This window comes from Dermatophagoides farinae, chromosome 6, assembly GCF_024713945.1.
Source record: "Dermatophagoides farinae isolate YC_2012a chromosome 6, ASM2471394v1, whole genome shotgun sequence".
Lineage (NCBI taxonomy): Eukaryota > Metazoa > Arthropoda > Arachnida > Sarcoptiformes > Pyroglyphidae > Dermatophagoides > Dermatophagoides farinae.
In genome coordinates this window covers 3,201,604-3,215,230 of record NC_134682.1, presented here as the reverse complement: position 1 = coordinate 3,215,230, position 13,627 = coordinate 3,201,604, and the positions used below count along the sequence as shown (strand labels likewise).

Below are 13,627 nucleotides of genomic sequence, written 5' to 3'. Positions count from 1 at the left end.
CACTGAAAACGATTCTTTTGTTTCAACAACTCATACAAATCAAATGATTTTTCAGCATAATTCGGAACTAATGAACGATAAGAATTAACCAAACCAAGAAATGATCGAAGATCTTTTCTACATTTCGGAACCGGAAATTCATGAATACATTTAGTTTTTTCAGAGGATGGTTGAATTGATCCACCTTGAACAACAAAACCCAAATATTCAATACGTTGTTTAGCAAATTCACATTTCTTTCTGTTCAACGTTAAATTAGCTGATTTCAAAATTTCAAAAACCTGTTTAAGGTGATTCACGTGTTCGTCCATGTCTTTCGAGAAAACAATAACATCATCAATGTAAATTTTGACGAACGGTAGTTGAAACAATATATTTCCAAGACGAGAAAAAGTTTGTGCAGCAGTTGATAGCCCAAATGGCATAACCAAAAAATGATATAACGTATTTTCAAAACGAAACGCTGTTTTTTCCTGATCTGATCTGCGAAGTGGTACCTGATAATACCCAGATTTGAAATCCAATTTTGAAAATATTTTCGCTTTATCGAGACCAAACAGAATTTCTTGAACTTTCGGTGTTGGTTGTGCGTCAAATTTCGAGATAGCATTCAGCTTTCTATAATCAATTGCCAACCGTAACGAACCATCTTTCTTTTTTACCACCAACAATGGACTACAAAACTCGGAATGAGATTTAACAATAATGTTATTTTGTTCCATTTCAACCAACATTCGACGGACTTCATCACGATATGCATATGGCACAGGATAAGGTTTGACATTGATCACCTTATTTGTTTTTAATTCGATAGAATGCTCTACCAAATTTGTACGTCCGATACCTTCGAACACATCCATGTACCGATTGATTAACGCATTTACCACACCCGATTGTTCAAATTCACCACAAACATTTTCATTGTCCGCATCATCATCCACAGTAAGATGTTCGACCGCCAGTGCACAGACTTCTGCATCCGTTAGATCGTGATCATTGACATTGTCGATTTGATCTTCCGAAATCAGATTAACACGACGACGATTGCCCATCCACGTAAAATACATAATATCGTCATACGTAATCGTAGCTGAAATTTTCTTGATGAAATCGCGACCCAGTGTCGGTTTAGTAACATTTCCAATCAAAACAGTGTGCTCAATAACACAACTATCGATGTTCATTTTAACAATCGATTCACCCTTCACTAACATTTTCGAACCATTTGCAGTATGAAGGACAGATTGACCAAATTTTTCAACAGGCCAAGATGATGGAAATACCGATACTTTTGATCCACTATCAATTAAACAATAGACAGTTTTTCGATTGATCTTAGATCTTAAAAATTGTCGCGGAATGATACGATTAGATTCATCACAAATTGATGCAATTTCTTTTGGAATTGTCTGGTTAGATGCAGTTTTTGATGACGATGATGATGATGATGACTTATTTGATGATAATTCCGATGAATTATTCTTCTTTGCTGCATTCTTTTTTAACCGACAATCAGCTGCAATATGACCCATTCTGTTGCAATTGTGACAACGTTTCTGTTTATTATTATTGCCACCACTAAACGAAGGATTCGATGACGATTGTTTCGCTTTTGAAGGCAAATTAATCTCGATCGCTTTAGCCAATGCTTTTATCTCTTCGATAGTTTTTAAATTCGATGAATTTATCAATGCAACAACTAGTCGTTCGTCCAACGCTGCATAAAATCGATCACGTGCCAATCTTTCTCGAGATTGTTCAGGCATATCGGCGTACAATTCATTGACGCTCTTGATGATTTTATTGGCCAACTCATCCAATGATTGACCTTGACCACGTTGTAAACGGAAAAATGACCGTACCATTGAATCACGTAACGGTTTACTTGATTCTTTTAAGTTGCTTATCATCACACCAAATGATGTTTTCGATCCGGCCTTCATAGCAGCTATAGCATTAAATTCTGGCGAACCAGGAACCAATGAAGCCTCGAACATATCGATCTTATCTTGATCGTTCCATCGATTTACTCTGGCGACACATTCAAAATATTTCACGTACTGCTCGATGGTCTCGCTAGCCAATTTTGACCGCGTTTGTACCCATGCTGTTCGTGAACCATCACGATAGCTTTCGCCCAATATTCTAGACAGCTCTTGCAGTACTGAATCGTTGTTGCCAGTATTAGCTTCACGATCGGCCATATTTGTAAATTATCTGGATCTTGAATGAGATAGAAACTCTGCCACCATGTAATGTAATAATCATTCAAAAATCACGCAATAAAGGAACAAGCTTTATTTCAAAATCACAAATATGTCTTTATTCAACCACATTCAAAAAGCAACTTAATAATTAAACAATACAACACTTCACGTGTTGATTCAATACTCGCCGTCGATGGCGCCACACGCCATTAACCATTACAAATTAAAATTGAAAGTGATCTACTAGTCTATGATCATAATTTATGTGGCTTATGCCACTTTTTTTTGAAAAATGAAATATATATTTTATGAGAATGAATTGAATGAATAAGTAGTAAATTAATGGTGGATTATAGTTAATATAGTAAAAATGAAAATTTTCAATCATCAATTTCATATTTTTGTTTTTTAATTTGCAATAGTTTTTGCCGAGTTGCCAACAATTTCATTATCAGATTCATTAGATTTTTGTTTTTCATTTGAAGTCTACACAACAACAAAAAAAAAACAGATCAATTAAAAATTGAAAAAAAATTTAACAACAATAAAAAAACATACCGATGATGTGGCGGCTACTGTTTTCTTTTTCTCAATTTCAACATCTTTTTTCATTTTTGAATCATTTGTTTGTCCATAATCAATTGTCGTTTGTAAGTTTAGATTTTTTGACAGGCCTTCCACCGCATCTACATCCGTATCGCCATCATCATTTTTTGTTTCTTCTTTATTATTATTTGATTTTTTTACCCGTTCTTTTTTCGACTGATATTTTTCGAAATCTATTTTTGGTTCAATACGAACAGCATGTACACTTGGTTTATAAATATCGGCCAAATTTGAAATCCAAGCTGATTTTTTCTGAATTTCATTTTTTTCTAAACGTTCATATTCTTCAACGAATGAATCCAAATCTTTTTCCCAAAGCTTTTTTGGCGTGGAACGTTTAAGTTCTTCTAGTTCCGATTTTTTTGCATCACGTTTTTTCATTAATTCTTCAACTCTTCCTTTTATCATTGTTCGAATTGTCATATCGATAAGATAATCAAAATCATATTTCTTCTCCTCTTCCGTTTCAGGCATTTTATCACCATCTTCAACGTTTTCATTTTCATTATTTGACGTCGTGTCGTGCCATGCTTTCACAGGATCCGAATCATATTTTTGTTCAATCAAAAGCTTTATATATTCTTTTTTCTTAGTATTTTTCGTAATGATTTTTTTCTCATCTAATTCCAAAATAAAACGTACTTGATTTTCAAGTTTTAATAGTTCAGCTTCAAACATAGCTTCATAATATTTCTTGCGTCGAACATAGAAATCCATACGCATAGTGAAAAATTCTCGCAAAATATCCAAAGGTGATTCATATTTTTTAATATCATCATTTTGATCAAACAAAAACATCGATGAAATTGACAGAGAAGTTTGTAATTTGAATTTTTTATGTATGCCATCTCGCATTACTTTTTCCAATGCATTTTTATTCATTTTAACAACAAATCTATTAAACAAACAAAAAAAATTTTAGAATTGAACCTCAAGAAAAAATTAAATCAAACATACTTGACAGTGGTATCGGTATGATATTCTTGATAATCATTGATGAGTGCAGGACTTTTTCCCGTACCATGTAACATTGGTTCCAAAATTGTTTCCTTATAATCCTCAATACAGGTGCCAATTGGTAATTCCGTAATTTCGATAGTTTGTTCATCCAATTTGGCAACTTCACCACTAATGATATATTTCATTGGTTCCACTTTCACCACGGTACCTTTGAAATTTTTATACCATGGATTCATTTCCAAAGGTTCTTCATTACGAAGCATTCGTCTAATGTTATCAACGATATCTCGTGGATTATGTTTAGGAACCTTACTCTTAAAAATGGAAGTACTATCTTCGACACCATTAACTAAAACCATTGGAATGATTGGAACAAAGCATTTGGGTTCCATTTTTCGATTACCTTCATACTCATAAGTCAATAATGGATCATCCAATGGTGAAAATATTTTCCTTGCCAAAGGACTTAATATCATTGTGTAAAAATAAAAAAAACAAACTGTAGAATTGTTCGATCAAGAATTTATTGAGATAGATGATTTGAAACAATCTGATTCTGGTGATGATTGATGATGATGATATGAATGTGGAAAAAATTAAATTCACTTTTCAGTCAAAAACGGAATTGAAACGTTTGTTTCATCATCATCACTATTATTAATAGAACAATCACTCACTCACTCACACACAAAAAACGCGCACACACACACGTACCATACTTATATGACGTACTCAAACATTTTTTTATAGTGAGTATGATTAGTGAGCTAGTTTAGTTTAGTCTAGTCTAGTCGTTGGATTGTCATAATGGAATTCAAAAAATAATATTAAATCAAAGATAAGGTTTAGATTTTGAAGTTTTTTTTATTGTCATCATTTTTCTAAATTATCACAGCGTCAAGAAAAATTTAAAAAAAAGATTCTGTAAATATGATTTTTCAATTTTTTCGTCAAACTTTTCGTTTTCTTGAGCTGTTTTCGAATAGGTAGAATCCACATTAATGTCAGCAATCGTTGTTTCATCAACGGAAAGATCGGATTCAGAATTTCTTGTACAATCTTCATTTTCTGAAATTGTTTCACCATCCAGCCATGTATAACCTTGAGATGTAGAAGTAGCTTCTAAACACAAGCGTAGTCTGTGAGCTGTAACTTTGACAATGCTTTTGAGAACTGTGTTGGCAGCGACATTTCTGTTGTTGCGGTGGTTATAAACAGCAACGTTTGAAATTTCATCATCGATTTACTCACTGTCTTGTCGTTGTCTTTGTCTTTTTTGCTTTGAAAAAATTTGATTGAAAAACTGATTTTTTTTGTTCTCTAAAATTTTTAACGTTTAGTTGTTACAAAATGACCAGCTTTATTCAATAATGGTATGTATGTACTAATAAATAATAAATTTTGATGCTTAAGAAAATTTTTCACTCGTAAAATGGAATTTGGAACATTAGATGAAGATGAATGCATTCAAAATCAAAATATTTATGAATCACCCGAATCGGCAGATAATCAACATGTTTTTTGTCGGAATATTTTACCAGCCTCTTGGCTTGGTATGCCCGATTCTTCTTGCGATATACAAATGTGCGATAAGCATTGTTAAACTGAGAAAATCGACATTCGTCGGAAAAAATTACTTTTTTCCAATAATCAAGTGGCATTTCAACCATTTTATTGGCCCATAAACGGCGCTTGTTTTTATTTTTCTTGGATAAAAGGGGCTTCTTTCTTGATATTCTGGCGCCATATTCGGTCATCTTGATGTATTTTCGTACCGTATTTTTCGACACATCAAGATGATTTGCCAATTCTTTGCCTGTTGTTGCCGGTGTTTTTTCAATTTGACGACCAAGTCAATGTTTGCTCTGATGGGCCTGGTGGTTTGTTGGCATTTGTCTGTCCATTTTGACGATAAGTTGGACATTAGACTTACTTGTCTTCATTTTTTCGGTTATTTTCCGGATACTCAGCCCGTCTTTGTGATATTGAATCACCATCCGTTTCAATACCGTCTTTTCGAGTTGTTTATCCATGTTTATTTTTTTTGATTAAAAATTGAAATATATTTTTAAAAATAAATAGATGAATCAATTAATGAATGAATCAATTGATCAATGAATGAATGAATCAACGAAAAAAGTTTTTTAATTGTTAAATATTAAATCAAGTTTAACAATATTAACACGTGTAGAACTATTAACATTCGACAGCTAAACCATCGAATTTTATAGCTAATATGTATGTAGGAAAATAAACTAATACAAGCGTCATAAAGAGATAGATTGATGAATTGGTTATGAGACTAAAATGAGGTGGATTTGAATAACCAATATTGATGGCAAGCTTGATAAGTCGAATATTAGCAGATCGATTGAAATGGATCGAAGCCTTTTGTTTTAATTTTAATTTTAATGGTTGTTTGGCTGCCACTGTCATCATATTTTTATGCTTGTAATTGTCTGATTATAAAGATGTCACAATAAATGTGGTCTTTGGACCAAGTTATCCACAGATTGTGCTGTGTCTTATTTCTACATGCATTACATTTATTCATTTGTTTTACCCGATGACTGATATCTGACAAGATATTAGGTTTGCTAAAAAGACTCATCGTTTTTTGAATAACATTTTGTGTATTCCACAAAAATCAATCGATGCAATTTCTGTTATTGTTAATAAGATGCAAAAAAACTCTTGATGACAAAAAATTTGGTATCTTAATTTTTCTGGATATTAGCAAAGCATTTGATTCGGCATGTTTCGATATTATTTTGGCTAAATTAAGGCGTTTAAAAACATTCCACCCAATCTTTATAGCATGTTCGTCAGCTTTCTCGATAATCGTTATGTCATTTTTTGCCCATTCAAGATTATGTGGTATCGGAACCATTTCGTCGTGGTTGTCCTCAGGGAGGTAAATCTTCACCTCTTCTTTGGAATATTTTGATTAATGATGTGTTTGATTTATCTCTTCCTTCTAATTGCCATTTACAAGCGTATGCAGATGATTTTGTTTTGTATTTTGATCATGAAGATTTAAATGTTTGTGTTCAAAATTAAACTATTGCATTGGATCTTCTAGAATCTAGATAGATGGAGTGCTCAAAATCATCATTGTTTCAATCCAAACAAAACGTTCTCTATGTTGGTAACCAGAAGAAGAAAATTTATCCGGCCGATTATTAAGTTTAAAAATCACGATTTAATTTTGATTCCGACCCAACATAGCGAAAGCCGAAAATAGCGAAATCCGAAAATAGCGACTGACGAAAATAGAGAAAGCCGAAAATAGCGAAGAACCGATTCATAGTATTTTAGACTTTGATCTCTATTATAGATTGTTTGTCAATACTGTAGTTTTATCTAACCTAACCTAAATACACCGGCGTCATTTCTAATCGGGTCAATTCAAGACCTTTCTGTAGGTGAACGCCTAAATTGCGTCCAAAATATCAAACGACAACAACAACAACAAAACATAAAATAACTTTAGCAACAAGTGTGCGTGTGCATGTGTTGAATGAACAATAAAAAATCATAGCTATTTTCGGCTTTCGCTATTTTTGGACGGAATCTATGTATATATCTGGATCGGTCATGTTTTGTTGTTGTTGTTGTCTGATATTTTCCCCTCAACTCAGGCGTTTACCTACAAAATGTCTCGAATTGACCTGATTGGGGAGAGAGATGACCCCGTCATTTCGAAACCGGATGTCGATCAATTCGTGACCAGATAAGGACGCCGGTGTATTTCAATTGGTTAGAATGTCCGGCTTTTATTTCTGTACAAAAGTGGGTGTTGGTGTTTAAATTAACACAGTAACAGTTACAGTAACCGGAAACCGGAAGGTTTTGGGTTCGAGTCCCAACATCGGCGTTTTTTTTTGGTCATTTGATGTCAAATCAACTGTGTGCTGGCGATGACGATAATGACGATAAAGATTCTGATGATGCTGATGATTCAAAAGAAAATGAATCAGAAAATGACTATAACTATAATTATAATGCTTCAGATGACGAAGATGATGATTATAATCATAAGGTTGTTGTCGATTATAATGACGATTTTTATTTATTTTAATTAAAAAAGTAATTAAAAAAAATTTGTCATGAAAATGAGTCATGAAATAGTCTGACTAAAAGTCAAGCTATTTCAGTGATTCCCAACCGGTGGATCGCGAACCCCTGAGGGTTCGTAAGATATGCAAAAGGTTCGTCGTATTTACTCGGATTTTTATTTTGGTTCGCGAAGAAAAAAAGGTTGGGAAACACTGAGCTATTTCATGACTATTCAAAATCAAAAAATAGCTTGACTTTTTATCAAGAAATAAATTGACTACCCCAATCATGAAATAGCTGGTTTTTCTGGTCATCAAATAGTTTGACTAATCAAGTGTATTTGAAAATCAGATTGAAGATTAATTGGAGTATTCGATATTCATTTGGTTTAGGTAATTATGCCACTATATTTGACTATATGATCAACATTCATTCTATTAATGAAAATTTTAAAAGATGAATATTTCGCTTTGGCTCTGTGTACAACACTGGGTTTACGTGGTTTACAATACAATGATAATCACAATCGATATTGGATAATATAATTCCATTTCAACTCAAACCACTACTATTACTATATAGCTATTATTTTTGAAAAAAAATATACATTACAATTTTTGATATTTTTATCAGCCATTGAAGATGATGAAAAAAAAAACAAATGCCGCCAAAAAAGACACATCTCTATTTTTGATGATAGAAGATTTAGCAGATAGATTATAAATAAATAAAAAATAACCTTGTAGAAATGTACCTAAATACTTTACTTATATATAAATAAGATGATGATTGTAATAGCAAAACAAAATTAAAAAAAAAAACATAATTTTGCACATTGAACGAAGAATTTTATCAAGAATTGATTTTGAAAATATTTTTTTTGTTTTGTTTTGTTTTGAAAATGTTTTCATCAATTATTCTGTTTACGATTATAGCGATAATCGTTATCAGTGCTATCTAGTAAGTATTTTTTTTTAAAAATCCTACATCATTCCACCTCATGTATATTGAAAATCATTCATTATTAGCTATTGTTATATGTATTATACATTCTGGCAACGACAAGGAGTTAAAGCACGTTTAGGACCAAGTTTTGGTTGGATACGAAAACCTTTACATGAATTTTTTTATGAAGAAGCAAAAAAATATGGAAATATTTTTGGTTTATACGGTTTCATTGGACAACGAGGATTAATAGTTAATGATCCAAAAATGGTTCGTGAAATATCGATAAAAGAATTGCATAAATTTCCAATGCGTTTTGCCGGTCATATGGGCGAAACATCGATGGTCCATTCATTGTTTATGATGCAGGCAAATGATGATTGGAAACGTATTCGAACAATCGTTTCTCCGGCATTTACATCGGGTAAATTAAAAGCAATGATCACACCTATCAATAGGATATTGGATAATTTTGTTCGCAATTTGGATAAACATGGTGAAAGTGGGGAAATGTTCGATGTGAAAATCTATACTAGCGCGTTGACCATGGATGTTATTGCTTCATGTGCATATGGAATTGAAGTCGATTCTATTAGTCGACCAAATCATCCATTGATTAAACATGCTCAACGAATTTTGAGCCACGATGTTTCAATTAAACAAATTATTTGTTTTGTTATACCATTTTTGGCTAGATTACTAAATCTAGAACCATTTGATCGGGAATCGACTAAATATTTCGATGATTTAACTTCTAAAATAATCGAAGAACGTTTGAAGGCGAAAAATCAGAGTAAGAATTACAATGAAATGTTGATGCTTATTTAACAATATTTTTTCTTCAACTAGAAAACAAAGATCTTATCGGATTAATGGTTGAACAAACTTTGAATGATCAATCTGAATCTAATGAAGTTGATAAAAATGAACGAAAATTGAAAGGAATCAGCCGTGAAGAGATCGCCGGACAAGGTATCATATTTTTTCTTGCTGGTTACGATACCACGAATGTTACATTATGTCATATAATCTACTATTTAATTAAACATCCTGAATGGCAAGATAAATTGTATGATGAATTGTGTGCACAAGATTCACCTTTAGACTATGAATCATTACGAAGTTTGCCTATTTTGAACAGTGTAATTTGTGAAACATTGAGACTTAAACCACCATTGACCACTGTTCAACGAACAGCACATGAAGATACAACATTATTGAATACCGGTATCAAAATTCCAGCTAAAACAGCGATAATATTTCATCCATATATCATACATCGAATACCCGAATATTATCCTGATCCTGAATCATTCAAACCGGAACGTTTTATTGGTGAAAATTCAATGGAATCTTCCATTGCTTTCCTACCGTTTGGTTCTGGTAATCGTCTTTGTGTTGGCATGCGTTTCGCTCAAAATGAACTTCGTGCTGCTGTTGCACAATTAATTCTTCATTATCGTCTAGTACCGGATCCTAATCTGAAACTAGAATATTTTTATGGAAATGATATACTATCACCAAAAAAGGTGATGATACGAATAGCTAAACGTTGAACAGAAAAAAAAACAAAATTTTAAACTTTCCTTTAACTTTTAAAACTTCCACATCTTACATTGCCACAAACTTAAAGTGATTGTTTTTTTTTAAATTTTATTTTTGTCTTGTGAAATTCTTTATTATAACAACGGACCACACTTAGCATGAATTTTAAACAGAATTCTTAATGAATAAAAAATGGGTGAAAATTTTCTCTAAAAATATATTTTTATTGATTAATATTTCTAACTCAATGATAAATTAAATAATTATGTTCTTAAAAAGTGCATACAAGTTTTATTATCAGCTCATAGAGCTCTCATAAATTGATGTAATCAATTTCAATTGATTTTCCAATATCTGAGAAATCTTGTTTAATAGAAGTTTATCAAATTTCATATTTTATATTTGAGTACAGTAGTATCAAAATGGCATTCATAGCCAAATAGTTATGATAAAAAAGTGACGAACGAATTTCGAGTGTTTATAAACAACGGTCATTTGATCATCCTTCATCAAGCGAAGAATTTCAGTAATTTAAAATAATTTTATGCATAACAATGTTTTCATCGACTATTATGTTTACGATTATAGTGATAATCTTTATCACTGCAATTTAGTAAGTTTTTTTAAAAATACAATTGTATGATGTTTAATAAAAATTGAATCAATTAAATTCATCAATTAGTCAATATTATAAGTTCTATACGTTCTGGCAACGGCAAGGAATTAAAGCAAATTATTGGCCAAATTTCGGATGGATGAGGAAGCCATTACATGAATTTATCGAAGAAGAAGCAAAAAAACGTGGCAATATTTTCGGTATATACGGTATTGGACAACGAGCATTAATACTTAATGATCCGAAAATGGTTCGTGAAATATCGATTAAAGAGTTGCATAAATTTCCCATTCGTTTTGGTGGTTATATGGGCAAAACATCGATGGTCCATTCATTGTTTATGATGCCAGCAAATGATGATTGGAAACGTATTCGAACAATCGTCTCTCCAGCATTTACATCGGGTAAATTGAAAGCAATGATCACGCCTATTAACAGGATATTGGATAATTTTGTTCGTAATTTGGATAAACACGGTGAAAGTGGTGAAATGTTCGATGTGAAAATCTATACAAGTGCGTTGACCATGGATGTTATTGCTTCATGTGCATATGGAATTGAAGTCGATTCGATTAGCGAATCAGATCATCCATTGGTCAAACATGCTCAACGAATTTTGAGCTTGGACGTCTCAATTACTCAGGCTATTTGTTTTGTAGTGCCATTTTTTGGAAAATTACTCAATCTAGATCCATTTGATCGAAAATCGGCTAAATATTTTGATGATTTAACTTTTAAAATAATCGATGAACGATTAAAAATGAGAAATCAACGTAAGAATTTTCACGAAATGTTGATGCTAATTTAACAATATTTTTTCTTCAAATAGAAAGCAAAGATCTTATCGGATTAATGGTTGAACAAACTTTGAATGATCAATCTGAATCTAATGAAGTTGATAAAAATGAACGAAAATTGAAAGGAATCAGCCGTGAAGAGATTGCTGGGCAAGGTATCATATTTTTTCTTGCTGGTTACGATACCACGAATGTTACATTGTGTCATACAATCTACTATTTAATTAAACATCCTGAATGGCAAGATAAATTGTATGATGAATTGTGTGCACAAGATTCACCTTTAGACTATGAATCATTACGAAGTTTGCCTATTTTGAACAGTGTAATTTGTGAAACATTGAGACTTAAACCACCATTGACCATTGTTCAACGAACAGCACATGAAGATACAACATTATTGAATACCGGTATCAAAATTCCAGCTAAAACAGCGATAATATTTCATCCATATATCATACATCGAATACCCGAATATTATCCTGATCCTGAATCATTCAAACCGGAACGTTTTATTGGTGAAAATTCAATGGAATCATCTAATGCTTATATGCCATTCGGTATTGGTAATCGTCTATGTGTTGGCATGCGTTTTGCCCAAAATGAACTTCGTGCGGCTATTGCACAATTAATTCTTCATTATCGTCTGATACCGGATCCTAATCTTAAACTTGAATATTTTCGTGGCAATGTTATACTATCACCAAAACAGATGATGATACGAATAGCTAAACGATAAACAAAACAAAAAAAATAATAATTTTACTCATCATCATATCACAGATTTCTTTCAATGTCAACGATCAACTTTAATTGTTTTATTATAATTTTTTTTCTTCGTTCTTGTCTTGATGAATGTATCATCATTATTGATGACATTCATTTTGAAATTGAGACAATGAATCTTTTTTTGTTTTGTTTTGTTTTGTTTGTTGAAACATTGAAAATGAAAAGATGACAGTTTCAAAAGACACACACACATCTACCCACTCTCATCAACATCATCATTATTCATCAAAAAACTTTCTTTGAAAAAGATGAACGGATGGACAAATGTTAATTTCTCATTGTATGTATATGTGTGTGTGTGATATTGTCATCAATGGTTTGATATTTGAATTAAGAATTAATTATTTCTACAAAATATCAATGTCATTGGTGTGTTTAATTGTTAACCTGGCCACACAATAATAAATACGAATGCACGTGTTTTGAATTCCAAAATAAATGTATGAATGAATAAAATATTCACGGAAAACAAAAAGCTTCAAAAAAAAAAAATTCATAATCATAATAATAATTTTAGACAAAAGAAAATTAATTTTTTTTATCATTTTGATAAAAATTTAAAAAATGATAATCAATTATCATCATCATCATCATGAATCCTTGTGTATGTCTGTGTAAATGGAATGAATTGAATTTAGATCGGACACAAACATACACACAGACACACACGAACTAATATCATCCAACTATATCTGTATTCATCTCTTAGGAATATTTAAAGCCTATGATATGATATCAATCACGATCATCATCAAATTTCTTTGTGTTTCAAAATGATTAGACAATTATTTTTTATTTTTTTTTTTGCCTAAATGAATGAATACATAAAATGATTAGTCTTAATAGGTCAATATGTCGCCGTGTATGTATGCGTGCGACAGATATATCTAGTTGTGAACGAACAAAAAGAAGCAAAGCAAAAAAAAAAATCAAATTTATGAAACAAAATTAAAAAAAAAATAAAATAATTTTCATCATCATCATCATTCATAATCACAATGTTGTGAATAAGATGAATGAATGAATGAATGAATAAATGATGAGAAAAAATGATAAGGATACGGAAATAGTGTTGATCATCATAATCATTTTTTTTGGGGGGG

General features: G+C 31.7%; 2 protein-coding genes and 1 non-coding gene across 3 annotated transcripts; 2 read left to right on the top strand and 1 right to left on the bottom strand.

Annotated features, from left to right (window-relative positions):
- Positions 1-2,422: 2,422 nt before the first annotated feature.
- On the bottom strand, positions 2,423-4,607 carry LOC124493691 (DNA topoisomerase 2-alpha). The gene is made up of 3 exons (XM_047056793.2): positions 3,771-4,607; positions 2,766-3,708; positions 2,423-2,693 (listed from the first exon to the last, which is right to left on the bottom strand). The coding sequence occupies exons 1-3, from the start codon at positions 4,247-4,249 to the stop codon at positions 2,616-2,618; spliced, it is 1,500 nt and encodes a 499-aa protein (XP_046912749.2). The 5' UTR covers positions 4,250-4,607; the 3' UTR covers positions 2,423-2,615.
- Positions 4,608-7,514: 2,907 nt separating this feature from the next.
- TRNAK-UUU (transfer RNA lysine (anticodon UUU)) lies at positions 7,515-7,650 on the top strand. The gene is made up of 2 exons: positions 7,515-7,552; positions 7,615-7,650. It is a non-coding gene; the product is annotated as a tRNA-Lys (tRNA).
- A 977-nt stretch (positions 7,651-8,627) lies between these two features.
- LOC124493801 (cytochrome P450 3A16) lies at positions 8,628-12,963 on the top strand. Its single transcript, XM_047056903.2, has 5 exons — positions 8,628-8,792; positions 8,861-9,570; positions 9,627-10,328; positions 11,043-11,711; positions 11,768-12,963. Exons 1-5 carry the CDS (start codon positions 8,734-8,736, stop codon positions 12,472-12,474), a joined length of 2,847 nt encoding a protein of 948 aa, XP_046912859.2. The 5' UTR covers positions 8,628-8,733; the 3' UTR covers positions 12,475-12,963.
- The last annotated feature ends 664 nt before the right edge of the window (positions 12,964-13,627 follow it).